This window comes from Montipora foliosa, chromosome 13 (assembly GCF_036669935.1).
Source record: "Montipora foliosa isolate CH-2021 chromosome 13, ASM3666993v2, whole genome shotgun sequence".
Classification (NCBI taxonomy): Eukaryota; Metazoa; Cnidaria; class Anthozoa; order Scleractinia; family Acroporidae; genus Montipora; species Montipora foliosa.
Window position 1 is genome coordinate 8,491,374 of NC_090881.1, and position 27,083 is coordinate 8,518,456.

A 27,083-nucleotide genomic window follows, 5' to 3' on the forward strand; every position below is an offset into this window, starting at 1 on the left:
GTTTTCGAAGCTTCTTACGAAAGTATTTCGCACGCGTTGCAGTCAAAAGAAATGCCCAATTTTGCGTTAAAAGACTTACAGAAACAAATAGAAGATCAATTTCAAGATTGCAAAACCTTTAACGCTGAACTGTTAGAATTATTGCCCTTTGAATCAGCCGAATCTGAGATGCAATGGATAGCTAAAATCCAAACCTATCTACCTACCTACGAATCTGAGATGCAATGGATAGCTAAAATCCAAACCTATTATTACGAAATTGTTGAACAAATTGTAGTTAGATATACTAACGTAAAAGAACAAGAGCAGATAAAACAGGAATCTGACGCGACTTCTTCCTTTCTCCAACTGGAAAAGGTAAAAATGCCGCACTTTGATGGAGAACTACGTCATTACCCTCAGTTTAAAAGAGATTTCAACAAACAAGTCATGCCACAAATTCGTGGAAGAGATGCCTCATATGTGCTACGCTCTTGTCTTGGAAAAGAACCCGAAGGCCTGGTAAAGAGCATAGACGACGATGTGCAAGAAATGTGGCGAAGACTGGACGAAAAGTATGGAGATCCAGCCAAAATTGCAGACGTTATCATTGACGGCATACGTAGATTCAGAACACTTAAGGAAGGAGAAGATAAACGTTTCATCGAATTCGTGACTCTTGTAGAAGACGGATACAGAGACCTCACAAGACTCGGTCTAGAAGCGGAAATTACAACAACGAGTTCGGTCAGTATTATAGAGAAAGCTTTATCAACAGACATCAGAAGAAAATGGGCGGAAATGGTTAGTTGTCACGGAAGTCACATCGACAAATCAAAAAAGTTCCCTAGTCTTCTTGAATTTCTGCAAAATCAAAGGAGTGCTATTGAATACGACAGTGCTTCTCTTCGGACGACGACCAACAATCAACATTACAGAGGCACATCGCACTATACAGAAGGCGTCTGACAACGGTACTCAACTAATTGCAGCAAGTAAGGAACTAACCGCTATAACAAAAACATGGGATTGGAAGAAAATTAAGGAATATGGCGTCATGAAAGGATTGCAATGGATCTTCACCCCAGCAGATGCCCCATGGCAAAATGGAGTAACTGAAGCTCTTATAAGATCGGTCAAGCGAGCAATTGAATTCTCGGTTGGTGAAAATGCTTTAACCTTCTCTGAATTGCAAACAGTTTTATTCGAGATTGCCAACTTGCTGAATGAAAGACCAATAGGGCGACACCCAACATCCCCTGAGGACGGAGCATATTTATGCCCAAATGACTTACTGTTAGGCAGAGCCACAAGCAGGATACCAAATGGCCCATTTGATGAAAACGCGAACACCCAAAAACGTTTCACGTTCGTCCAGACAATTGTTCATACATTCTGGAAAAAATGGAACTCGAACTACTTCCCAAGCTTGATATTAAGGCAAAAATGGCACACATCTCACCGAAATTTGAAAATCGGAGACGTAGTTATGATACAAGATTCCAACTTAGTGAGAGGAAACTGGAAGCTTGGAAAAGTGTCAAATGTTTACCCAGGTGCAGATGGGAAAGTGCGAAGAGTAGACGTGCAATACAAGAATCTCACCGTAAACGAACCTATGAAGCAATACCAAGGCAAAGGATATGTCACTGTTCAACATCCTGTACAGAGACTTGTATTACTTATACCGATTGATGAAAACAAAATTAACTTCTAAGTGAACTCTCAGATACTATTTACTATGATTACTGTAACCTTTTTTTTGGCGGGGGAGTGTATCGCCAACAATCCGTGATTAGAATTTGTTAGGTGACGTCATAGACATGATTACGCAACTTAAGTCACTTGCTAGTAAGAGGAATTGAGAGAAACTGTGAGATACCACTGGGTAAATATCTTTGCTTGATTATAAGGGATAACTGTTTTTCATATCACTAACGCGATTTGCTGTAATTTAGATTTTGAACCCTATTCAACCTCCCTTGTGAAAAGTACAGCGACTGACAGAAAGCTGGTGTAATAAATGGAGTTGTTTAAAACCGTGGTTAGTTAATCCTCGCTAGCAATACAATTATTGTACGTATTCCAGTATGCTTTACATATAACTACGTTATTGTTGCAAAATATCACATTCATTGGGCATATATTTCGCATTTTCTTATGGAGTAATGTTCAAATACATGTTGATTACCTTTCCCAAAATAGCTCAATGATTGACAGGCCATCCTACTCATGCTATTGGTGCAAAAACGTAATCACTTTTAATTTACTTATTTAATGTGACTCAGTTTGAAATGAACATGACATATTTAAAAGGCGCTGCTCTCGACTTGGCAAAGTGCAACTGACGTCCGCCATTTTAAGTATTAAAGTACGTGAAATCGTTTGACCTTTAAAGACCTGGGCCGGGTTCCTGAAAGGCGTAATAACTCTATACCCTTTTCGTTAATTCACGAATGAATTTTCATCATGTTATTTGTTCTACAATTTAATATCATTGAAACACTTGCAACAAGACATCCTCAGTAACACATGTATGGAAGTTTAAACTTGCCTTAAATTTAACCAGATAAACGCCTAAAATTCATAACATGGCAAAAAAAATTTAAATGTTAAAGTAAGCACTAATTGTTTGTTTTTCAAAGGATTTTCAAACGCTAACAAAAAAGTCGTATTTCCAAATTAAGACCACACCCACAATTTTCAGACAATCAGCGACAAAAGTAACTGGGAAAAGAAGCACACCAAAGCTGTATTTCAACCCGCTCTGTTAAAGCGCAAAAGAACACTGTATAAGAGGCCCAGGATTTGACATTACACAGCTGAAGCATAACACAACTACCCGTGTGTTTGTTCATCATTCTTGTGCACACTAATTTTCCCCTTACATGTCTTTATCAGTCGATGTTTATTGAAATTTAAACCTTTCCGTTCTCTCGTATATCTTCTAAAGCAAGTAAAAGGCTTCTTTTTTTGTATGTAATTTGCCTAAAAAGGAAGCCGCTTTTTCCCTTAGTTCTTATACACACCTCCTTTTGTTTTATGTAGACTTCTCAGCCTATATTTGATACAAGGATAAAGTTTTGATGACAATGGAATATTCTTAAGAATCCTTTTTCACACAAACATTCTTAGTTTTCTGCTTTTCTGTGAAAATTGTTTCAACCTGTTTACGTACAGGTACCGATCACGACGTCCGGTTGACGGATTACTTTACACGAGCATACACGGTCAAAACTACTATCATACACAAATTTAGCATAACGAGATCTGTCTTCCTTTCTCTATTTTATTTTCACTAAAGTAACATCTTGATCATGTACAAATGACTGCATGCATCGCTTCTTTTAAATACATTAAACATTGCTGGCATGGTGTCGATTGTACAATAATTAACAATTATCCTAGGAGGGAGCACTCGATATGAAGTGATAGATAACCAACGAGGCTCGTAGCGCTTAGTTGGTTATAATCATTTTGTATCCTGCAAGCCCGAATAGAATAACTGATAGCCTGTGTCCGGCGAGCCAATGAAAATGCTGGAAACCTGATATCCTTAGTTCAGTTTTTAGTAATGTAAAATATACGAAGACAATTAGCACGCAACGTAAAAAGACTGAAAGAACTGATGATCCACGAAGTAGAGTGTACAAAATATTAGCAATTATGTGAATAACTGTCACAAAGTATAAGCAATTACTTGTATCTTTGCGTTCGATGATCATACATGACGGCTTTGTTGTTGTTCTTCTTCTTTTTAAGCTTACTTTATCGTCAAATTCCTGCTCGCAGTCACTAGCAACTAAATTGCTCTTTTTGAAATGTAAATGCATTTATGTCAATTGTGCTCAAAAATTGCTCAACTGATCTCTTGAGAACTTGAACTTAAGCTTGTAAGCTCAAATTGCATGAAAGTCCGCGGAATGACCCGTTCCGATCGAAATGTATTAAAAGCTCACCACCACTGATCAACTACCGCGAACGGTGGGTACATTTGTAAGGTGTCTGAACATATCGGAAATAGCCGAATGCATGTTGAGCTTCGGCTCTGCAGGTTTGAAAAACATGTGCTTGTGGAGCCGGAGATAATTTCCGAACACTCGTCAGCATACTCGCAGCACTGAGCATTCTCGTCGCCAGAGCTGCGAGTTTTGGACATGTTAGAGACCAGAACAAGGTAGCGCCTTCGCAAATACGACAGAAGTGATCTTTGCGTACGTCAGAAAAAAATCGCTGCAGATTAAGGTTCTTGCGGCCTACGGCCTGGGCACGAGCAATAATTATTTTACATAAGTAATAAGAGATTTCATAGTGTAGATTCTTAATAATTAAGTTAGATTTAGTGTGATTTTAACAATTATGTATTTTTTTACCATGCAAGATGAAATTCATCGTTATGCTGTGTCTTTTGCTTGTGGTTGGACATGTCATCGGTGGACCTATCGAAAAGTTGAAGCACCCTGACATGAAGATGTTTCCTTGGTCTGGTGGTAATCTAGTCTCCTCCGCAGCCGTCTTTCGGGATGTCACGAAGCGGTCTTATCAAAGAAATTTATGTTGCCGAATGGACTTACCTTGCTGTAACGGAAAATAAACTTGACTAAGCGCTGGACAACAGTTTTATAACATTTTTGTTCATTTGGGGTAAGGAGTTTCGTGGGCAAGCGTAAGATTACCATTTCATAACCCCCTACCTTGAGATTTTAATATCGATTGTCCATTATTTTTTCAATCATCGCGCGCGTGCGGAGCACCATGGGTAAGAAAATATGGTAACCTATCTGTGCGAGAAACTTTGGTTTGGGTGACCGTACGACCGTACGTCCATCCATCCCTCCATATATGCCAATGTGACCAGTATCACCTGACCATATCGAGGCCATAATCCAGCTGACACTCCAGCTAGTTTACAGCGTACATTTTTGATATTATACATCATCGATTGGATCGCAGGCTCAAACCTGGTTTTTTCGCGAGCTCTCTGTGGCCCGACGCGGCTACACGGCAATACTATGCCAACTAAAACTCTTAACAGCCGACGCTTTTCGTGTTCAAGGGGAAAACGGTTTGGAAAATATTTTTTCCTGCATTTTTCGCCGTTTCAATCCAGGTTTGACACATACATAGCTGTGGTCAGGATCTCACTGGTGGCTACGCAGCTCTTCAAGTCATAGTAACTACAAACTATGTTCAAGTCAACCATCCGAGGGATATAAACTTAAAGCTGAGTGCTTATTTTTAGTTTGCTTAGAGCTCAATTTTGGCATATCTTTAGAATATTTTTAATTTTGATAAGGTCGCATGATGCCTGGACAACCCATGACAGAAGAACAGAAACGAAAGAAGAGAGAAAGAGAACGACAACAACAAAGCAATATACCGGCAATAGGTCAGACTTGGTGGAAGAAGTTACTCCACAATTTTTTTTCTTAGACACTAAACCGTTGGTTATTTTTACGGATGCGTTATTTCAAGTGGATGCGTGCTTTTAAAAAGTGGTTTAATCGTTTTTGTACTTTGTCCAGGAATGAAACTCGAATTTTTATTCTCAACTGGAATTAAATAACAATCATCTGTACTCTTTTTGGACATAAAGAAATAGTTGACTTGTTTTTTTTTTTAGTTTTGCTCTAAAATGCAAGCGAGCAAATGTTTTTTTACACCGTTTGCCTACACTGTGTGCTTCGAGTGACAAGACAATTTTGCCCTTAAGTTATAAACATGTCATCGCAATGCGTTTTCGTAAAATTAGGGAGAAATATCACTAGCTTGTGTTTCCAGAAGTTTTGAAATTGTTTCAAGCACGGACAGGTAATTTGTTGAAGGTCTTATTTGAAGTTCGTCCTTTCTTGGTTGTCGTATTTTGCCGATTCTCAGTGTTCCAAGCAAAGCTGGCGTGTTTCAATACATCAAAATGTGAATGATCTCAGTCGTGCATGGAATGAAGTACGTCAATAAAACTCTTTTTTGACCTTGAACTGACAAAATTTCCTAACGCCGATCTGTCACATCACGAGCTAGTACCTCTGTCAAACGCGTCAAATTGTTAATTACAAAAGGGACCAATGGCAACTTAGCAACACGCGTCCCCTCAGTATTACCAATCAAATGAACCAATCATATTAATTTGCGTGTTTGTAAAAATATCAACCAATCCGAGCCTGAGGGTGAGATCCTGACCCTGGTGGCGTCTGCATGAAAGTGAGATTCAAGTCTAAGGTAACCAGAGGTTTTTCTCATCTCGCCGCTTCGCGACTGGTCTTCACCGCTTCGCGACTGGTCTTCACCGCTTCGCACCTCTTTCGCGGCTCAAGAAAAACCTCTGGAACCAGGGTAGCGATATCGGTTTTTCGCGTGAAATTTACTAGCTGGGCAATGGGTTTTTCTAAAGAAGAGAGCGAGGTAAATGATTTAATTAAGCAGTAACCGGAAACACCAAAAAAACGTGGACAATTCGAAGGCGTGAAGCACGTCTTTGGACTTTTTCAGCCTCCATCATCAGCATTGATGTTTGAGGAGCCCATACTTGACAACAATGACAAAGGTGAGAACGTACCAAGGAAATGTACAGCAGCTTAAGTGCATCTTTATTGATTATTCCGGCACAGTTCCTCTTAATAAAACCAAGCATACGGTTTGCTTTTGCAGTCACACATTTGACATGGTTAGACCATGTTAAGTCCTTGGTAACCATGACATCCAGATCTTTCACGGATGAGACTACTTTAAGGCTGGTGTCGTCAAGAGAGTAAGAGCGCACTGGGCTGATCAGGCGCGTAGCGTGGTCATTTTTTCAAGTACGCACAAGTACATATGATCTAGAAACCTAGGTAAAGTAAGCGAAAAATACTGCGTTCTTTATTTCTTGTTCGAAATAGTTGTGTTAATACAAGAAAAGAACAAAGCGTCTTGCCCTTATTTTGAGCAAACTTGGCGTAAACAAAACATTGTTTTGGTTGCGCTAGCGTGACTGGTATTGTCAACAACGTTCTCGGAACGTCGCTCCTTTGCAACTTCGCCTTTTTGTTGCACGCTGACCAAACAACACTGCATTGTTTAGTGTAAAAAAAGTCAATGCAAAACTAAGTGAGAACATGGTATAGCTTTTGTTTTAGTTTTTAGAATTTAATCAAAGTTGTGTTTTCATAAGGAAATCTTGGTTGCGTATAAGTAAAATGTTAAAAAAAGAAACAATTAAAATTTCAAAATTTTCTGGTCACTTCAAGTACGCACGTGCGTATTTGCGTATAGGACGCTACGCGCCTGCTGATGCGCTTTCTTGAAACCCTAAGGTTTTCACATTTAGCATAGTCCATTGTTAACCACACGCTGACGATGGCCATAAAGATAACTTTTAAACCACTTTAGCAAGGGGGCAAGACATCGAATGGAGGGAAAAATAAAAGATATATACATGAATATAAGGAAGGCATCCCTTTCAAGCCTGAATGTTTTTATTTTCTATTTTTTCAGTCTTCTTTGCAACTGTCCAATTTGTTCTCACAGCCATGACCCAGTTTCGCGCACCGGTAGTTCAGTTAGTTGAGCACCGGGATGCCATGCGAGTCGTGAGTTCGACTCTGGACCGACCAACACTCAGGGTCTTAATTAAAACAACTGAGGAGAAAGTGCTGCCTTTGTAATTACAGGCCCCGTCTCACAACCTCTTCTGTTAATTAACACTGTGGGACGTAAAAAAACCCACTCACTGTTCGTGAAGAATAGGGGGGTGGGTGGGGGGAGACCCCGGTGATGTGGTCTGCCCTCCTTTCACATACATGCGTGGGTTGGGTGGGTGAGATCAAATATGGACAGATTACGGCTGCAAGAGGCGGCTTTACAAGCTGACGTCCGATCTCACCCTAGAGAAAGAATTGTAAACGGGAATGAGCCTTTGTGATATGAGCGGTATACAAATCCTAAACCATGAAATAGTATGGGCATCTGTGAACTCGAAACCTCTGGTCTACTGGTATTAGTTTACACTTTAAGAACCCTGCTAGAATTGATGCAGCAATTCTTAGAAGTAATCACAAGGAATCACAACAACTATGGGCAAGATCAATATCACACGTAGAATATCAATATCACTTCGCACGTAGACTCGCTTTGAAGAGAAGGCAGACTTGAACTCGGAAATGGCCTATTGATTTCATGGTAAGGAACTGGGCTCGATCTTGTTACGTCATCCGGGTATTTAGCATCAACGCGGTTCCGAATTCATAGCGTATTCAAAAATTTCCACTCTAGATAGCGTATTCAAAAGTTCCGGATTCGCCAGCGAATTCACCGGTTGCGGATTCAAAAATATCCGCATACGTGTGGACGGGGCTTAAAAAACGCAGTGTGTGGGACGTGTTCTCGACAACTTAGCAGTTTCCCTTTTCGAAAAGGGAAATTGCTTAGTTGTTGGCAACTTAAAATATAGCGTTTAATTGTCGACAAGTCGTCCCACACACTGCGTTTTTCACTTGTCGATAATTTCTGAGTTGTCGACGACTAAATGTCTAGTCTGTGGAGGCCCTTGCGCAATACAATCAAGGGTGCTGGACATTTTGAAGGTTGTCCGCAAAATCTATGCCACGAGAGCTAAAACGGATACGCCCGTAGGGCGAATCAAAATACAAGGGACACGTAAAAATATCCCTGGATACTACACAATCGTGAAATAAGATATTTATTAACCACCTTTTTCGCACTCTGTTTTAGTAAGTGACTTGTAAACAACCGAGAACGTGTGACACATTGCGGGGCAAACGTCGGCACTACAAATGACTAACTGTACAAGTATCGTGGAATACTTGTACTAGCTTCGCGCGTTTTCTGTACAATAACTAATACAGATGGATAGTAAGGACAAATATTCGCTGTTTAGAAGTGCCACCTTGCTATATCAGTGAAACAGATGCAAATGCAAACTTGCATTAGGGGAGGGGGGAGGGAGTACGTATTGTGGTATTGTTAGGAGGCATTTTGTCCTTGGAGACGAAATCCTTTCGACTTTCGCGATATTTTTTTGACTAAGAGAGTGTAGCCAACGTTTTCAATCTTGAAAAATGTGTTATTTTGGTTATTTGCGGTACTTGTTAGCAGGCATTTTGTCCTTGCGTACTAAATCCTAGTGACTTTTGCGGTATTTCTTTGCTGGCAAATTTTTGCTAACGCTTTCAATTTGGTTAAAACAATGCCAAAATAAGCAAAACTGTCATAAGAAAAATCTCTTTTTTTTTTTACTTCGGAATAAGAAGCTATGCTTACATACACTAGCTGAAAACTGTAGCCTCGATATGAATAAAAAGTTTGTTTACTTATATAGACCCGATTTCTCTCTTGGTCTCTGCGAGTTGGTTTACGTAAGAAAACCATGCTTGCGATATCTGCCTCGAGACGCCACAATTGTAATAACCGCACGTTGTGGGCCAAATGTTGCGCATGGGCGCTCGACAAATTCTCGCTCGACCGCAAAATTAAGCTACTAGAGCGGTTTTCAATTGAGTGTCGAAGGTAATTAGCGAATTACTTTGGTTTTGCATCTACTTCACTCAGTGATTGGTTCAAAGTTTTCGCGCCACTTTTTTAACCAATCAGAAGTGAAACCAAAACCAATTGTGGCTCGCGCGTGCACATTTTCCCGCCTTTTGTGTCGGCTACGTGTAATTACTTCGAGTTTTGATTGGTTTACTGGATTGTCTTTGGTTTTACGACACTCATTTGAAAACCGCTCTAAAAGGTATTGGTCTAGAATTAGCTGCAGAAGAATTACAACATCCTGACACGATACGACACGAGTAATACTTCGATTCTCAGTTGAGTATAACACTAGGGAAGTTTAGTGACAAACTTTCAGCGTTAAATTATCATGCTGTCAAGGGGAGCTTGCTTTTTTTGCAAGGGTAACTGCTCGGGGTTTGACATCATTTAATTGCTAACGGTCACCAGTTTGAATTTAACTGTTACCAATAGTATATTTTGGCGGGCTTCATCGCTCATGACGTCAAGGCTACAAGTTAGTCTTGGAAACGAAGCAAATTGCCCTTGACAACAAAGTAACTTTGTCACCAACCTTCCCTTGTGTCATACTAAACTGAGAATCGTAGTAGCCGCTAGCCACACAAAAGGATCACAGTTTAAAACAAAATCAAAACATGAGAATTTACCAGCATCAAATGAGTTTATAAAAGGAAGTTGATCAAAAGGGAAATCGAAAAGTTGACATTTCAAGCGACAGCCCTTGGTAAGAGAGAATTAAAGGGGCTAGGTCATGCTATTTAAGGTAATTTTGCTTATTTTTGTTAATTATGATCTCTAAACGGCAAATTGGCAGAGCAAGAGTCTTTCATTTGCAAACTCACGGCCTCATAACAACTGAGAATGATTTTCCAGCTTTGTAAATGAAATTTTGACAAAGATTGATATAATTTTGAAAAAAGGTGGACCGACGTTTTTCAAATTTACCCAAATTCAATCCATTTCATTCTTGTCCATCCATGTCCCTTCTTGGCTTCCCTGTGTTTTGTTAGAGTTCTTCTATAGTTTTGAACAGTTATTTTGATATTTTAGTTAATTCTATGACCATTCGATCAGTGCTGAAATTGCCTAAAATTGCGTGACCTAGCCCCTTTAAGGAATTAGGAGTTGAGGTTTTTTTTTTTAAATCTCATAGCAGGGCCACACTAAACAAGAATAAATTGGATTGGAACGGGAAGTGTTCATTTATTCCGTGAGGATAATGGGACGCTGATATACCAAGCAACAATTGTTGTTGAAGATTCTTTTAAGCACCGCGTGTTGCCTTTGTGTTGCCTTGGTGCAGACAAAGGAAACAAAAAGTCACATTTTTGATGGAGTGGTTGGGTAGGTTGAAATGCTACTGGTGCTACTGGTTAACAGACGCCTTCGCAATTTCCTTCAACGCTCGAAACATCAGCTTCTCAATTACTCTCAGGAATGCAGTCCATTTACTTACAACCTCACCACAGTTTATATACTAGCAAATTCTCGTGTTTTAAACGCTCAAAAACGCACCCAACTACAGTTTCTTTATAATCCCTCCCGGACATCAAAGCTTTCGTGCAAACGAAACTGAGAGAATGAGAGCACATATTCTGAGCTTTTTTGGTGGAATGAGCATTGGCGGACCTACGTAAGTTAAAGTGCTATACATTAATGTCAACTGTAATGCGAGGAATTATCAAACATTAAATGACTTGAGTCCAATAAGTAATAACGCGTTTGAGAGGGTTTCTCAAAATAGTCACATAAAATTCATTATACAAAAAAGGCAACCAACATGTTAACCAGAACTGGAACACCATGGGGACATCATGTAACTTCTATGGCTCTTGAGTGCTTCCATTGAACCAGCGCTCTTGTTCTAACGGAAGCCTTATGTGATATAAAATGCGAAAAATAATAATTGCGCGGAGGGCGCTGTCTTTGAACTCTGGCTCCTTTGAAAATTTGTCGCTTACGGAACAGCACTAACTTGTCGGCTAAAAATACGGGCTCTTGAAGAGCTCTGGGTTGCACTAGAGATTACTTCCATCCATCTGAAAACAGGATAAAAATACTGTTTATTGAACTTTTCTTTAAAAACAAATCCGTCATTATTTATGACTACAATGCACTTAAAGTGGCTAAAACCAGTTTCAACAATTGCAAGCTACTGTCTTATTACAAGGATCGACGAACAATACTTGTCACATTCATTGACACGTGATAGGTCACCATAGCAACAGGAGTTCCCTGCTAGCTGAGATCTCTTTTCGTTTGCGTTCGCTGTGCTGACGAATACGGGAAAACAGACCTCTGCCATGGGTGGAAACTCGTTGTGTTGAGTATGCGCGGTGGTCACTTAGCAATCGAATCCTCACGAGATACTTTACGTTGCGTGGGCTCACTTAACAACAGCGGAAATACTGTAAAGGAATGCGCGGGACATAGCGGGCTCACGTCAGAGTCAGCAAACATATCATGGAACATGCGGTTTGAAGAGTGCCATCCGAGGTCGTGGACGGCGTTTGGATCAAAGTGAGAATCGACCCATGGAAGAGGTCTCTTTTCCCGTAATCGTCAGCACAGCGAAAGCAAAAAAGAAAAGAAACCTCTGCTAGCAGGGAACAAAAGGAGGGTTGTCCAATACACCGTCATAATGAAATTCATAGCACTTCACAATAGACATCACAAAGTGTCCCCCAACCTTAATCCATAAAAAAGTAGTAACAGTTTTGCGAAACATAAAGTGCGGGACACTTTGTGATGTCTATTGTGACGTACCAGGAATCTCATTACAATCTCATTATGTCGGTGTATTGGAAATGTATGAAAGGAGAGCCAACTTTAAATTACGAAGCTGTAGCTCTTAATCCACCACAGATAACTTCAAACTTTGAGTTTCAATTTAGCCTGATAATTACAATCCAGCAATAAAAATGAAGGTCACTGAAATCCTTTTTGCGATATAATCATTAATTAGCGGAGATTTTGTTTATAACTTCACGATAAGACATTGCGATAAAATATTAAACATGGTCAAAAAACGGGAAAAAAGTTTAACATGCGACGTTTCGACTTAAATCATTATCAAGCAATGAAAATAAAAATGAACTCGAATATATAATGAAAATAAAGCAGGAAGTTTTGCTGATTACCCTAGAGACGCAATCAAGTGAAAAGCTTAGCTCGAATGGAGTCCTCTTGAGTATTGAGTGAAGGCTTAAGTTCCGTAATGAAAACACTGATCACATTTAAATTTCAACAGCTTCTTCGGCCAAAGGAGAAGAAGCCTGATTTAGTTAACAATCAATGCGTTGTGTATAATTTTAAATGTGATCAGTGTGACTCATTATGTAGGCTTTACTACAAGGCACTTGCATCAACGCATTCAGGAACGTAGGTATAGAGGTTTTGCACGGCAGCCATGTTGCATGGCAGGAACAATGAAAATGCTTTGCATTAGAAAGAACATTTGTTCCCAAAGGAAAAAGAATCTATTGTTCCTGCCATGCAACATGGCTGCGGTGCAAAACCTCTATTCTGCCATAGGCAAGCATCTTATTAATATCCATGGTGGTATTGACACCTCCAGTTTAAGCAGTCAATTCTCTTTTCTTAAGAAATGCCAAACTAAGTATGATTGTCTTCTGCAGGAAAAGTTTTTCAATAAGGAACTTAAGCCTTCAGTCAATATTCAAGAGGACTCCATTCGAGCAAAAGCTTTTTACTTGATTGCGTCTCTAGGGTAAACAACATAGTTTCATGCTTTATTTTCATACTATATTCGAGTTCATTTTTATTTTCATTGCAATGACTTAAGTCGCAATGTCGCATTTTAAACTTTTTTACCGTTTTTTTATCATGCTTAATATTTTATCGCAATGTTTTATAGTGAAGATATAATCATTGAAAGATAAAATGTAGGGTGCTTTTAGATCGATCACCTGTTGCTATGGTACTTTCGACATATTAAAATTCAGCTTGAAAGAGAGGTTTAGGGGACAAAGACAAAGGAAAGTGGATGACATGCTAATATATTTCGCATTTATTGCAACTTGTTTCCATTGTTTTTGTCCTCTCTGCCTTACTATCAAGCTGACTACTGATATTCCGAAAACGGCCTATGTCTTAAGCAATAATTGTCGTTTTACATGAAATCCCATCATAGCTGCTTGGTGATGCAGCGTTGTTGAGTCAATCCTTCTAACAGTTACTTGAAAGTGTTGAAATTGGTTTTAGCTTGAGTTTTGACCTTTTTTTGGGGGGGGGGAGGGGAGGGGAGGGGGGTTGTTTGACTCACGACCGAGTCAGTGAGAGGCTTCAGACTATTCCCGTCGCAACCTGTGAACTATAAAGCAAATCGGCCGAACAAAAACCTTCGGACAAAGTTCTCACTTCGAGTTTGGGGAGGCAAGTGATTAGGTGTGAGACTTGTTGATTATACCACCAAGCTTTTAATTCAAAACGTGAAAAGTGTAGAATGGCTGATGATAAAGCATGCTTCTTACCTGATAAACGTATATTCATTTTCGGCTCTGAAGAAATAAATGTGCGTCTTGTACTGCAGTTTAAAGACAAGCTCCTTGTCGATACCATCGTCCTAACAAAATAAAGGGAAAAAGGTTCTGTAACATCGATTACATCGAATTGAAACCTTTGTTTTAGGTCCATGTAGTCTGAACCGGCTTGATGACAACTTAAAATGATCCATCTCTCTCCCCCGATATACTGTCTCGCGTCAGGTGAATGTCATGTTTTCACGAAATTAATATTGGACTGTTGTTAGTATTTGCTGATAAGGCAAACTGGTTGTTAGTATTTGGGTGATATTATATATTATAGTATGTAGTAGTATAATTGCATTGCAATTATCCCCTGTTAATTCAGTTTACATTTTAATTGCAAGAGAGTGGAATAAACGATTATTTATTTAACTATTTTAAAGACTTGTTATCTGGTTATTTCTAAGTGGAATAATCTGACTTTTTGTAGAATGAAGTCACTCTGTAACAATAATCTGACTTCGAATAATACGACCGGATACCCATACGCAAGGGAGTTGTAGCCTCCCCCAAAAGTCGAAAAATTTCGTTAAGTTCCTGAAGTCCGCTCTCTATGTTCACTAGTGTTCGAGCCACATAATCTAGTTATAACTATTCAATTTATTTCGAAGGGATAAAAGGGAAAGTAAGACTTTAAGTCTTCTCGGATAAGGACTATAAACCGTAGGCCCCGTCTCACAAATATCTTCCTTGTTTAAAGGTTCTCTGTGGGACGTTAAAGAACCCATACACTATTCGAGAAGAGAAGGGGATGTAGTTCCCGGTGATGCGGCTGTCCTCTGTGAGAATGTTCTCACACGGCTCTGCGTAATGTCTCTAAAAAGGCTTGTGGTGTATGAGGCCACCTAAGCAAAAACAGCCATTAGTCAAAAGGACTTCGTCGAGTGCTGGGACATGTTGTAAATGTTGCTGTAGAAGTACTGTTAACGTCTCCTGTACCACCTCTGCGAGTCTTCTCAATATTTCAGCCACCATTCCTAAATTTCCGAGCCTTGCGAGCCCTCAGTCAACTACATCAGTGGTTACCGTTACCATGGATACGAAATTACGGTCAAGTCATTCATGCGTGAAGTTCAATTCAAAAGATGCAAGTTGAATTTGAAACTTGAAAGTCGAATGTGAAATAAAAAATTTTCTACTTCAATGTCAAATTAAAAGCTTCAATGTTGGATATAAAACTTCGATGTCGAATATGAAAATCAAGACTCAAATTTGACACTTGGATATCAAATTCCGAAGTTGAATTTTGGCGGAGATATAACCCCATAATTTTACAGTTGTTTTCTCACTGCCCTAGCCTATGAATGACTGTGAGGCAGCCGGTGACCTTTATGCATTGAGACAGACCTCACCGCTTTTATCATGAAAATCGTGTTGTTGTAATTCTAATTAGTCTACATTAACATCAGAAAAGCACGAAGGTTTGTACCCAAGCAGGGTCACCGGCAGCCTCGGTTCCATTCTTAGGCCAGGTAACCTAGCTACAACTGTAAAATGGTCTATTGATATTGCAATTTGGCAGTTTTAAATTTGGTCACTTTACCTCGACTGGTCTGGCAACAGAATAACCAATCAGTGGCAAGCTAGCCAGCGGAAATTCGTCCTGCGACACAGAAAATAGAGAATTTGTTATACATAAAATTTCTCGTTCGAGAATGACAACACTGAAATGTTTATCTGAAATGTTTATCTGACATGTTTACAAGAAACGAACGAGCCGCCATATTTCCCATGTAATATGGGTTCATGCTTGAGTGATCTCCACAGCCAGAGGTAATCAGGTTTGCAACGAAAATAGAAATACTAATTAAAGGAAAAAGAGGCTACGACCACTCGCATAATATCCCTGATGAAAATGCTGGTTCATTATTAAATGAGTAACACGACTACAAACCTCGTGCGTTTTGTAGAAAAACAAACAGAAGTTTGTAAAGACAACCCATAACTTCTGCCATCGATTGCCAGTCTTGAATTTTCTCAACAACTCCCCACTCATTTGATTCTGCAAATAGATTGAAACAAGAGATTTTCGTAAGGAAGAGTTCTGTGGTAATGTTCAAAATCGTAAGTTGTTCTGTTTTTGGTTGCATTTGTTTTACAAAATTGAAATCCATCCAGCTATCCTATAAATATCTCAGGGCTGATACAACAAAATAATCCCGACAAGGCACTATCACGAAGGGGCTCAAGCCCCTTGGTCAAATCAAAGTAAGTCTCAATTGTTTTTAAATATTCAAAATGGCAAGCTGTCTTTGTGAAAAACACGACGCCTGATGGCGTTCACTCCTGCCATTCCGTAGTAAACAACGGTTCGGAGTAGATTCATATGGCTGAACTAATGCACCAAAAGTAAAGACTGTAAGAATCAGAGGAGTGTACATTTCAATCCTTTACGAAGAGAAAGAGAGAAACTGGTCCCGCTAATCCTCGCCCTTCTTGGCGTATGAACTGAATTACGAGGGAAGCAGCTCCAGGATATCGGGCCGAAAGCATAGATAAAGCGCCTACGTCAACCCCTATTCGCTCCATGCTTGATGTCGGAACACAGCACCACAGCCAGATGTAATTAGCTGCGTGTCGATTTTGATGGGGGAAGAAAACTGGAGTAACCAGACAAAACCCTTGAGTCATATTGAGATCAATGAAACTCAGCCAAGATACGATTGCAAAGGTGGGAGACAAGGAAGACACCACCACACCAGACCGATTCCCCAGGCCTTGAGCACAGTGTATTCTCACCCATCTTGAAATTTACCCAGTCCAACACGACTAAACATCGGTGGACAAACGGGAATCTTTGGACAAGCCGTGTACGCTTCCCATCTTTGCCAGCTTTTAAAAGAAGGCTTTTAAGAGCAAAACGAGGCGACTTTGTCCATTTCAGCGATGTTTTCTTCCGTCGACGTCAGCAAAGCAAACGAGCAAAACCCCAAATCTGAGTCGATTACTGCATTCTTATCATATCATTAACTAATAGTTTTGTTATTCAGTCTCTCTTAAAGCAAAAACTAGTTGTAAAACGTCATAAACGCAGCAAACTAAAGGAGAAACAACGCTATGCAGGAATCACAGAGTCTGCACACGCAAAATATTGCTGCTCACTAGAATGCCGGCTCAATAGGGTTCTTCCTGCATGCATCTAACTCGCTAAATACAAACTAAGGCATGGACATTAAGTTTATTTTGTCAAATAAGGCTTTGTACAGACAAGATGTAAAACAAAATGTATTATATCGCGCAAACTCACCCGAACTGACAGAGAGTGCTCCTTCATGCTGATACTAGTGTTTCTATGCCAGCAAACCCTCCTTGTGGACATTGTATGCGTGTGCGCATGTCTCTTGTCAAGAGTCGAAACAGGACTGGAACCAGCTTCGTCATCTGACCCATCACCGTTTGTTCTTCCTGTGATTTTAACAGGGGTGGGCAGGGGTAAAACCTTACCAATAGTCCCCATTTGTGGGTACGGTGAATCTCCATTTACTGAATTTTCTGTAACAAACAGATTAAGGTCATTTCAAAACAGTTTATTTGTGCTGTACAATGTCTTCCACGTGGCTCAAACAATGTACCGATCGATCAGAACTGTGACTCGCAAACAGATGGATGTTATAAATTTAGCGCAGTGATAACCAAGAGCTTAAAAAGAGGATTAATAATCGAGCTTATGTCCGTCCGATTTCAAGTTAGAATGCTGAACCACCAAGTATCAATTAGTTACACTGTTAGTCACTCAGAACCGCCCCCCCCTTCCTTGCCTTGGTCACTCTCCCATTGCTCATGGACTACACAAGGTAGTCTGTTGCACTCTAAAACACAACTCCGTCAATAAGGGTGGGGGGTAGGGGGGAAAAATCGATGTAGAATGTAATTAAGACTATGAATATTAGAGATAAAAAGCATTCCAACACTTTACAAATATTTCAAGTGATTTTAACATTGTTTGGCAAGGGTCTCGCCAGATTTATATTTAATGAATTTGAAACGAGTCACCATGAAAGTGAATTCAAGATTATTTTGGTATTGGTTCTAGCGGGTCATATTGGAAAGACAAAAAAAGCACTCAAGCAAGAACACGCAAGGTCAGGCTGAAGCCCAGAAAGATCTACCGCGGCAAGACCAAGGGTCACTCCCGCATCAACACCTGTGGCACATTCCACCCCGTTAAGGCTCAGAGCTTCGCTGACAACCTCCAGGAGAAACTTGCTGCGCATAAACCAGCAACTTGGATGCCAAATGGTCTCACCTCCGTGATGCCATCTACCACTCAGCCATGGCTGCATTCGGCAAGAAAGAACGCAAGAATGCTGACTGGTTCAAGGCTTGCTAGGAAGAAATGCAGCCAGTCGCGGAGGCCAAAAGGAAAGCGATGCTGCAATGACTCACAAGCAGAACCCTTCCCCAAGCACACGTGACGCCCTCCGAGAAACTAGGAGCAAGGCCCAGCAGACTGCCCGCCGCTGTGCCAACGAGTACTGGCAGAACCTATGCACCAAACTCCAGCTAGCAGCGGACTGCGGCCACGCAAAGGGGATGTATGACGGCATCAAGACTGCCACCGGCCCTACGAGCGTCAAAACAGCCTCGCTCAAATCAAAGACTGGCGAGGTCATCACTGATCAGAGCATGCAGCTCGCAGCTCTACTCAACCCAGAAAATCGTCACAAACACTTGAGGAGCTTGACAACACGCCGATACTGGATCATCGACGGTCTCGCCTGTGACAAGGCATTGGGGAAGGACAGTATCCCGCCAGAAGTTTTGAAGGATGGGAAGCAAACCATCCTGCAACCGCTTCACGAGCTCCTCTGCCTGTGCTGGGAGCAAGGTCACAAGACATGAGAGATGCCAACATAGTCACCCTGCAAAAGAACGAGGGTAACCATAGTTATTGCCATAACTATCGCGGCATCTCTCTTCTGAGCATCAATGGCAAACTCTTCACTCGGGTCACCTTGACCCGCCTGAAGAGCCCAAGTCACAGTGTAGCTTCAGAGCCGGGAGGCCCACAGTAGACATTATCTTCTCTCTCTGTCAGCCGCTGGAGAAGTGTCGAGAGCAGCAGCAGCCATTGTTCCTCGCCTTCGTGGACCTCAAAGGTTTTGACTTGGTGAGCAGAAGCGGGCTCTTCAAGATCCTCCAGAAGACTGGCTGCCCTTCAAAGCTCCTGGCGATCATCACCTCCTTTCACCAGGCCATGCAAAGTACGGTCTGCTTCAATGGGGTCACCTTCAATGCCTTCCCAGTCAGCAGTGGAGTAAAGCAGGGCTGTGTCCTTGCTCCAACCCTGTTCGGGTCTCTTCTCGACGCTGCTCCAGTATGCCTTTGTAGACTGTACAGAAGGTGTCTACGTCCGGACGAGGTCAGACGGCAAACTCTTCAACATTACGTGGTGCTCATACGGGAGCTGTTGATTGCAGAAGACGCTGCTTTAACATACCACAGCGAGGAGGGCCTTCAACATCTCAAAGACAAGCTGTCCCACGCCTTCAAGGAGTTTGGGCTAACAATCAGCCTCAGGAAGACTAACATCCTGGCACAAGGTGCTGAGTCTCCCCCAGTCATTACCATCGACAACAGACAGACAGAGTCACCAACACCAAGGTCCTGGGGCACGCTGGCTCACTGAGCATGCCATGACTGCTCATTCAGCCACGCCTTCGATGGCTCGGCCATGCACATTGCATGGAGCCTGACCGCCTGCCAAGAGAAATCCTTTATGGAGAACTGAGGGAGGGCGTCCGTCGCGTGGGTCGACCGCTGCTGCGTTACAAGGACCTCATCAAGCGAGACTCGCGATCAGCACTAATCGACACCCAGTGCATGGGAGGACATCGCTAAATACCAAGATACATGGTGGCAAAGTGTCAAAGAGGGGGTTTCAAAGGCGGAAGCGAACGCTAGAGTCCAGGCTACATGCAAGAGAGCAGCGAAGAAAGAACGCGCAGTCTCTGGGCGCGATTCCACAAGGCACGTCTGCGACACCTGCAACAGAGACTGCCACTCCAGGATCGGGCTACACAGTCATACAAGATCCTGCCCAAATCACCATCGCTAACCATGGCCTCTTCGAGACGAGGATGCCACTACAAATCTTGAATAGGTGGGCTGTGAAGCAAATTTTCCCGAAAAGATAATTCTGAAAAATTAATTTAAAGCCGCTAAAATCGCTTTTCTTTGATTCCCGCCATAATCTGCGCGCGAAAAAGGATTGACGTATCCTATTAATCACACGTGAAAGGATTGGGTGTGAATTGACAGCCTTCACGCGCAATTTGCTACCTTAGCACGTGCCCGAATGCTGATTGGCTCAGCATAATTGACTTTCAGGTAGGGGGCGGAGTTATTCAGCAGACCGTGAACTGCACGCGAAATCTGCAAGCTCGATTTTCTTGGGAGTCTATTTTGACGCCAAAATTACAACTTCTCAGACCTCCTGTTCCAACGGCTTTTAGATATCGCTTCCAAATTTTCAGTTAAAATAATAATAAGAATAAGAATAATAATAATAATAAAAATAAAAAAAAAATAATAATAATAATAATCCCTTTATTAACATATTCCAAGCAAATTGCTATTTACAAGTAAGAAGTAAAACAAAAAGAAGACTATTAAAACCTATTTACAATTCATTTCCATTAAAAAAAGAGACTAGTACGAAGCACAATAAACTTACGAAGATATTCTTATTTGTAGTAAGAAAAATTCATGTCATGATAGCGTTCTGACTAAAAAAAAATTGGAAATAAAGATAAGCTCCTTAAAGAAAATAATAATAATAATAATAATAATAATAATAATAATAATAATAATACTAATAATAATAATAATAATAATACCAACTTATTCATTCACTAAACAATGAAAGGGAGAGATACCAGAGCTTATCCCTATACAAGGGTATCCGCCCGGATGTTACTGATCTAGCAGAGTCGATTTTGAGGAGGGAGGAAAACCGGAGTACCCTGAGGAAAACCCTCGGGGTCAGATTGAGATCGACTGAAACTCAGCCCACATACGACCTCGAGGCTAGGGTTTAACCTGGGTCGCAGAGGTGGGAGGCACGGTTGATAACCACTAGGGCACACTGACTCCCCAATTTTCAGAATATGGTGCCTGATAGCGTCATCGCTATCGGGACCGAGAGGTTTAACTCACATGGAATCATTTCCCCTCGCTCATCACGCTCCTTACTGTGCCTCGAGGGGCACCCGTTCTAACAGATGATTGTACTACCTCAAATACCGTGAGAAGAATTTTTCGTTTGTATTCGGAGACTGATTTTATGGCACTTTTTCTCTTTAAATTAAGTATGATATGAGAGTTTCGACTTTGGTGCGTGATATTTCCGTTAATTCTTAACATATCAAAAATTCCGGTATTGGAGTGCATTCATCTGCGACTAAGATGCAAGAAACTACGGTTATTTTCGCTATAAATTGAAGGGGCAGGAGCTTCTGCAGCACACTCAGTCGTTCTGAGTTTGACACCTCAAAAGTAAAAGGCGATATTAATCGTATTAATCGTCAAATAATTCAAGTTATTAGCTTTAATATGATATATAGTTTGACCCTATACAAAAAATTGCGGCGCGACAATTTCATTCTTCCGCGGACACCTCGTTTTCCTTTACCGAGTCCTTAATCCTTAATCCTTAAGGTCACTCCCACAAATACTGTATATCGTTTGAAAATCCTTAATCCAATCATTTTCTCCACACCAAACAGTAATTGAAAGAAAGAGAATACTTCCCAGAGAGCAAAGCCTTTGTTAGCATAATCCTATTATGGAAAAAGGAATAGTTAATGGGATATTATATACACACAAACTATAGTAACTGCCCCCTCACCTAGTTCAAATTCGGTGTAGCATTCTTCACAAAGGAACCGCGTTGATCTCATGTTGGGTGTGCGATAAGCCAAGTGCGATCTTTTCTGTGAACAACCTCCGCAGATCTCCTGAAAATAAACGCAATTGCATAAATTTATTCGGAATATTAAGGCTCAAACCACTATTTCCACTCAACGGGCGGTTTTCATGTGAACACTTTCATACTCAACTCAACTTCGTTCCCAGGGTCTCTTTGTCAACGACAATGGAGTCCCTGGGAACGAGGTTGTACTCCTCCTTGGGTCGCTCATTTTCCCGAATACACTGCATTGCGCATAAATGCACATCAACATCGGCTGGGCGTTCATCCTTCAATATTAAATGCATGGTTTCATTCATGTAAAAAGAAAAAAGTCATTTTTATCTAACATAATCCAAGGCAAAGTAATATTATAAATAGTAAGACTTACGCGATCTTGGGCTAGTTTTACTGACTTTTTCAAATCCTGAGAGAAAGGAATGGCCAAAATAGTTAACATAAAGGAATCAAGACACTATTCCTAGTAGAAAGACTGCGAAAGGTGACATTCAGGAAATGTCATCAGAAACTACAACTCGTGATACTGTCATGAATTTAAATCATTCTAACCCGTCGGCACGAACAATGTGCACTAACGGTACAGTAATTTAATCTATTGAAAGCGGCGTTGAAATTCTTCAAGAATACTGAAACGTCATCTTATATGTCCTGTACAGATCCTTATAAATGGGTCAATTCACGCCCTTTTTTTGGACATGAACAGGGGTGGAGATATGTACAAATTAATAGACCTCATTCATAAATGGCGGTCAACTTATAATTCTTTTGTCGAAGTGCAAATTAGCCTACCAAGCCATACAGTGAATTGAAAAGAATTCTTACTCTAAAATGAGGCTTGGTAGGCCAATTTGCACGTGGACAAAAGAATTATAAATGTGACCGCCATTTATGAATAAGGTCTATATGTTGGCAAACTATCCAAAACCGTTGCTTTTCCAAGGGTAAGGTCTATTGATAAAGAAAGTGTTCCACTTCATGCGCCAAATGCTTTGGTGACAGTCAACAAATTAAGTGAATGTTGAGAAAGTTCTCAAAGACATCTTAAGGAGAAAACAAAACTCAGTGAGCAACTCTTAATCTTCAGTTATACTAACCATGAAAAATCTCACCTCCATCCACTTGTACTTTTCTTCCTCGGAATTGGCAGCCAAAAGCAACTCCCTTTCCTCTGTGATAATAGCAAAAGCATAGAGGCCATGCATCTCCGGACCATCATTGTCGAGCTGAAATAAAATAAATTCTTCATATATTTAACAAAAAAATGGGCGACTTTCTTCTTGTAGAAGAAACAAAAGTAAGGAAATATAAAACAGGCAGTGCGAAGCGTCTAAGACCTGGACACTCATATCATACCGATTCCTTGGAGGTACTTATAATAATAACAACAAAGAAAGCTCCGCTGCCCTTTTAAAATTCGACTGTTATGGCCGTTTCAACCTTGGTTTGCACATAAGTAATGGCTAAAAAAGAATTCTAAAAACGATAAAGAATTAAGTCGCAAAAAGGATATAGAATTTAGTTGTAACCCTACCTAACAGTGTGCTATGGGAATACAAGCGTTAACTGAAACAATGTTTTGGTGAAGTTTGCTCACATTGAGCGGGATAAGAGGCTATTTCTATAAATCTTTGCTAAACTATGGTTTATATCATCACACTGTCAGCAAACACCTTAAGTGTTACAATTATACCGTTACAGAATCCAGTGGTATTTGACCTCGCACTCTGAACTGGTTGGTAAGGGTGACTCCTTTGCAAGTGTAAAGAAGGATATCTGAAAACTGAAATAAAATGACTATCTCGCATTAGGGCGTCAACCACGCAACAACAAACTGCATACTCATCAGAGAACACCACAAAGGCAACGACAAAGATTAAAATGCAGATACTCCGAAATTATCAACAATGCCGCCGCTAACCTCCTTCAAGTTAAGACGCAATGCCGCCTCGATGACCGCTGCTGCAGTGGTCTCTCTCCCTAGGACTTCAATTCCTTCTACGAGTCTTTTGTTTAAGCAATTAGCAGTATTTTCGGATTTAATGTGGGTGCGCTTTAATAAATTTAGTTTCTCTAAAAAGGTGGTCAAAGATTCAAGCTGCTTGACATTTAAAAAGCTGCATAAAAATCCTGCACTTCTATGATAAACCACCAATCTTTCTCTGTTTTCTCTACTTAGCAAATCGATGACCTAAGAAAACAAGGCCTTTGAAAACAGGGATACTTTGAAGAGATTTGTTTGAGTAAAGCGATACACGTCGAATATACTGTCACCTACAAAATGCGTAAACGACAAGAGACGAACATTAAGAATCTAATGAATTGAAAACTTGACCCTGTCATATGGAATGTTCAGCAAATTTGGACGTTAATTATTGTTTCAATACTTTACTTTGATCAAAATAGAGCCAAGAGTCTTGTACAACGTTTAAACGTCGCCCAAAAGAGAATGCCATATACGTCTGGTGTAACGTTTTCCACCTTATCCAAATTGAACTGTCTTACTAACGAGTTTTCAGTAACACTGGCACTTCTTCCTGATTTTTCTTTCGTTCAAATCTCTAGCGAATGTGAAAATCTGAGGAACGGTTAGGCTCTTTCAGGGTTCAGTCTTATCCCACCAAATTCTCAACATTCATCGCTTAGACGGTTTTACCAGGAAAAACATTCTCGGTTGTGGTCCCTTTCTGTCGATTTTTTGCAAACATCCCTCTCTGACGAATTCCTGAAAACAAAGAGAAAAAGATGATGATACTCAAAGGAATGTCCATTTGTCGATAATGGTAGAGGCACACTCGGAAAAATGCACCGGAGTAGAAGTCGACTATGCTAATCTGGGACAAAATTCTCTTATATACAGGAATAATGTAGTTATTTCATGGCTGAATGGTCAAACAAGACTACACTTCCTTTTAGAAAGGTCAGTAGCTCTTAACTATCCTAAAACTTACATACTCAGCAGAGAGGAGCACGTGCAGTAACTGGTGGTTCACAAAGAGTGGTGTTAAACCATGCCTTAGCAAGGGTTGTTTCTTTTACTAATTCAAACTCACCCTTCCTGCTTGAACAAGGTTTTCAATCCCAATAAGATCTCTCTCAAGCTCGATGATCTTCTGAAAGTTCTCCTGCAAGACAATTACAGCAAAATAATGTTTGAATATCCCGCTATGTTCAATCACAAGATTGACTCGTCCTCCCGCTTAATTTCGATGTTGACCAGACAATATCAAAGAACCTTCCTACAGTATTCTCTTGCCTTGTTATAAGCCTACACTAACTGAGACCATAATGGCTGCAAAAAATGGAGGTTGCTTTGACCTCCTCTAAAGCGCCAAGTTCAAGTGAAATCTTTCGCACGAACAATTAAAATCTCATAATTCTTATGAAAGGAAAAAGTAAAGCAGAAGAGCGTAGAAGAACCTACATTTTTACAAGTTAACGGTTTGGGTAAAAAGATTCTTATGACCATAGTGCTTACAATAAAACTTAGCTATTGGGAAGGGTAATCTTTGCTGACATGGTGTGCCCAACGATGTTTTTTTCTGATTTCTGAATTTTCAGTTTTCACTAGAAATGTGACAAACTAAGAGCCTGCTTTAAAATTTAAGTGTGAAAATCGGTTCTTGTCCAACAATGGTTTGAATGGAAAATCTTTGCCCATGGGTTCTTGAATTTGTACGTTCGCACAGGTAGGTTTTAATTGTAATTGACAGGCTTCTAGAGACTGGACATCAACCAACCGATTAGGTGGCATTGTTAACGTTTGAACACGACATCGCGGGTAAATCAATGGCAGGCCAAGTGAAGTCAATTCTGCGCTCTGATTGGCTACCTGAGCAGACAACATAAGGAATACCCTCTTTGCGCCTGCTCATTATACGGGAGAGACATGTTCAAAAATGTGCTATATAACAAATCACTTAATGACTGGTCCCTCGGGAAACAGTTCATTTTGTTTCCCGAGGGACCAGTCATTAAGTGTTTATTAGGCAAGTCACAAAAGATGCAATTAAACCCGTTTTTAGAAAGAAGGCTAAAGTAAACTCGTAAATGTCCTATTCCGTAAATTATATTTCCAAACAACAGTCAAGCAAGAGTTTCTTACAAGCTTTTTTGTGCTTTCTTCAACAGCTTTGACAGCTTCATTAACCTCATCCAATGCATCTACAGAAAAGGCAAAAGAGAAGTCAGCAGTCGCAGAACGAGCCAAAAATTACGACAGAAAAAGTATGAAAACTTGAAAGAGCCACATAACCAGTGTAGGGAAATGACTCCCCCCTCCCCCAAGCATAGCGTGCCATTGATTAACATCCATTTTTATTTGAGAGATAAATCATTCACATCTACTTTCAACCATTTCACTTTAGTGATAATAAGAAGTTTTGATTAATATTGGGAAGAGCGCCCCTTATATTATTATAAAGTTTGCTTGCAGCTCTTTTGATTAAAACTGGGAAAAGAACAGAAAATTGCATTTAGAGTATTTTAGGATAAAATGACTGAGAAGTTGATGAGAAAAAAATTCCATCGATTCTTTGGGGGGTTCACTTGATTGCATTGAGGGAAGTCATTTCGCTACTTACTTCCGGTGAAATATCCAGACATACCAGTGCTGTCAACACTCACCCATAACCTACTATTCAGTTAGTGCAACCCCATAATAATCCTACCTGCTGCTGTCATGAAAGGGCTACGATTGCCATGAAAAGCTCTATTCTGGTCTTACTACCAGACGCATATAGATTTTCTGGACAGTGTACACAATTTTTGATATGATCCCTCAGTGATACAATAATTTCAGCCGGCAACAAACTACTGTCATGCTGGTTGTAAATTAATACTCTATATCGTCTTTTCGATATCGGCAAGGTTCAACCACACTACGCCACATGGCAAAATAAGAAGAGATATTCAAATTATTGTTACAACATACCTTGAGTGTCTTGGTGTTCAATGTGTTCTTTTGTGTAAACATTAATAAGTCCTGAAAAAAGGGGAACAAATGTTAAAAGAAACAATCACCCAAAAATAATGTGCATGTAATTTGATTTGCATAAAGGTTTGTTATTCACTCAATTTAAATCTTATAGTATTAGCATATGACATTTTAATGCCAGTTT

At 40.4% G+C, this 27,083-nt stretch overlaps 2 protein-coding genes across 2 annotated transcripts in view; one reads left to right on the top strand and one right to left on the bottom strand.

Moving 5' to 3' along the window:
- Positions 1 to 1,036: 1,036 nt before the first annotated feature.
- On the top strand, positions 1,037 to 1,696 carry LOC137981640 (uncharacterized). The gene has a single exon (XM_068828721.1). The coding sequence runs from the start codon at positions 1,037 to 1,039 to the stop codon at positions 1,694 to 1,696; it is 660 nt and encodes a 219-aa protein (XP_068684822.1).
- Positions 1,697 to 10,635: 8,939 nt separating this feature from the next.
- LOC137984051 (FERM, ARHGEF and pleckstrin domain-containing protein 2-like) overlaps positions 10,636 to 27,083 on the bottom strand; it is a 54,914-nt gene continuing 38,466 nt past the window's right edge. Inside the window, exons 23-35 of the mRNA XM_068831260.1 lie at positions 26,897 to 26,947; positions 26,069 to 26,127; positions 25,017 to 25,088; positions 24,620 to 24,688; positions 23,657 to 23,746; positions 23,076 to 23,189; positions 22,337 to 22,372; positions 21,886 to 21,994; positions 17,284 to 17,528; positions 15,931 to 16,038; positions 15,580 to 15,639; positions 13,983 to 14,074; positions 10,636 to 11,528 (exon numbers count right to left, since the gene is read on the bottom strand). Of these exons, the coding sequence (XP_068687361.1) occupies positions 11,447 to 11,528; positions 13,983 to 14,074; positions 15,580 to 15,639; positions 15,931 to 16,038; positions 17,284 to 17,528; positions 21,886 to 21,994; positions 22,337 to 22,372; positions 23,076 to 23,189; positions 23,657 to 23,746; positions 24,620 to 24,688; positions 25,017 to 25,088; positions 26,069 to 26,127; positions 26,897 to 26,947 (1,187 nt within the window). The 3' untranslated portion in view covers positions 10,636 to 11,446. The remainder of the gene's footprint in view (positions 11,529 to 13,982; positions 14,075 to 15,579; positions 15,640 to 15,930; positions 16,039 to 17,283; positions 17,529 to 21,885; positions 21,995 to 22,336; positions 22,373 to 23,075; positions 23,190 to 23,656; positions 23,747 to 24,619; positions 24,689 to 25,016; positions 25,089 to 26,068; positions 26,128 to 26,896; positions 26,948 to 27,083) is intronic.

What these genes read in the sequence shown, in the direction of transcription:
- LOC137981640 (XM_068828721.1), top strand. Translation starts at nt 1,037, where the DNA reads ATGAAAGGATTGCAATGGATCTTCACCCCAGCAGATGCCCCATGGCAA.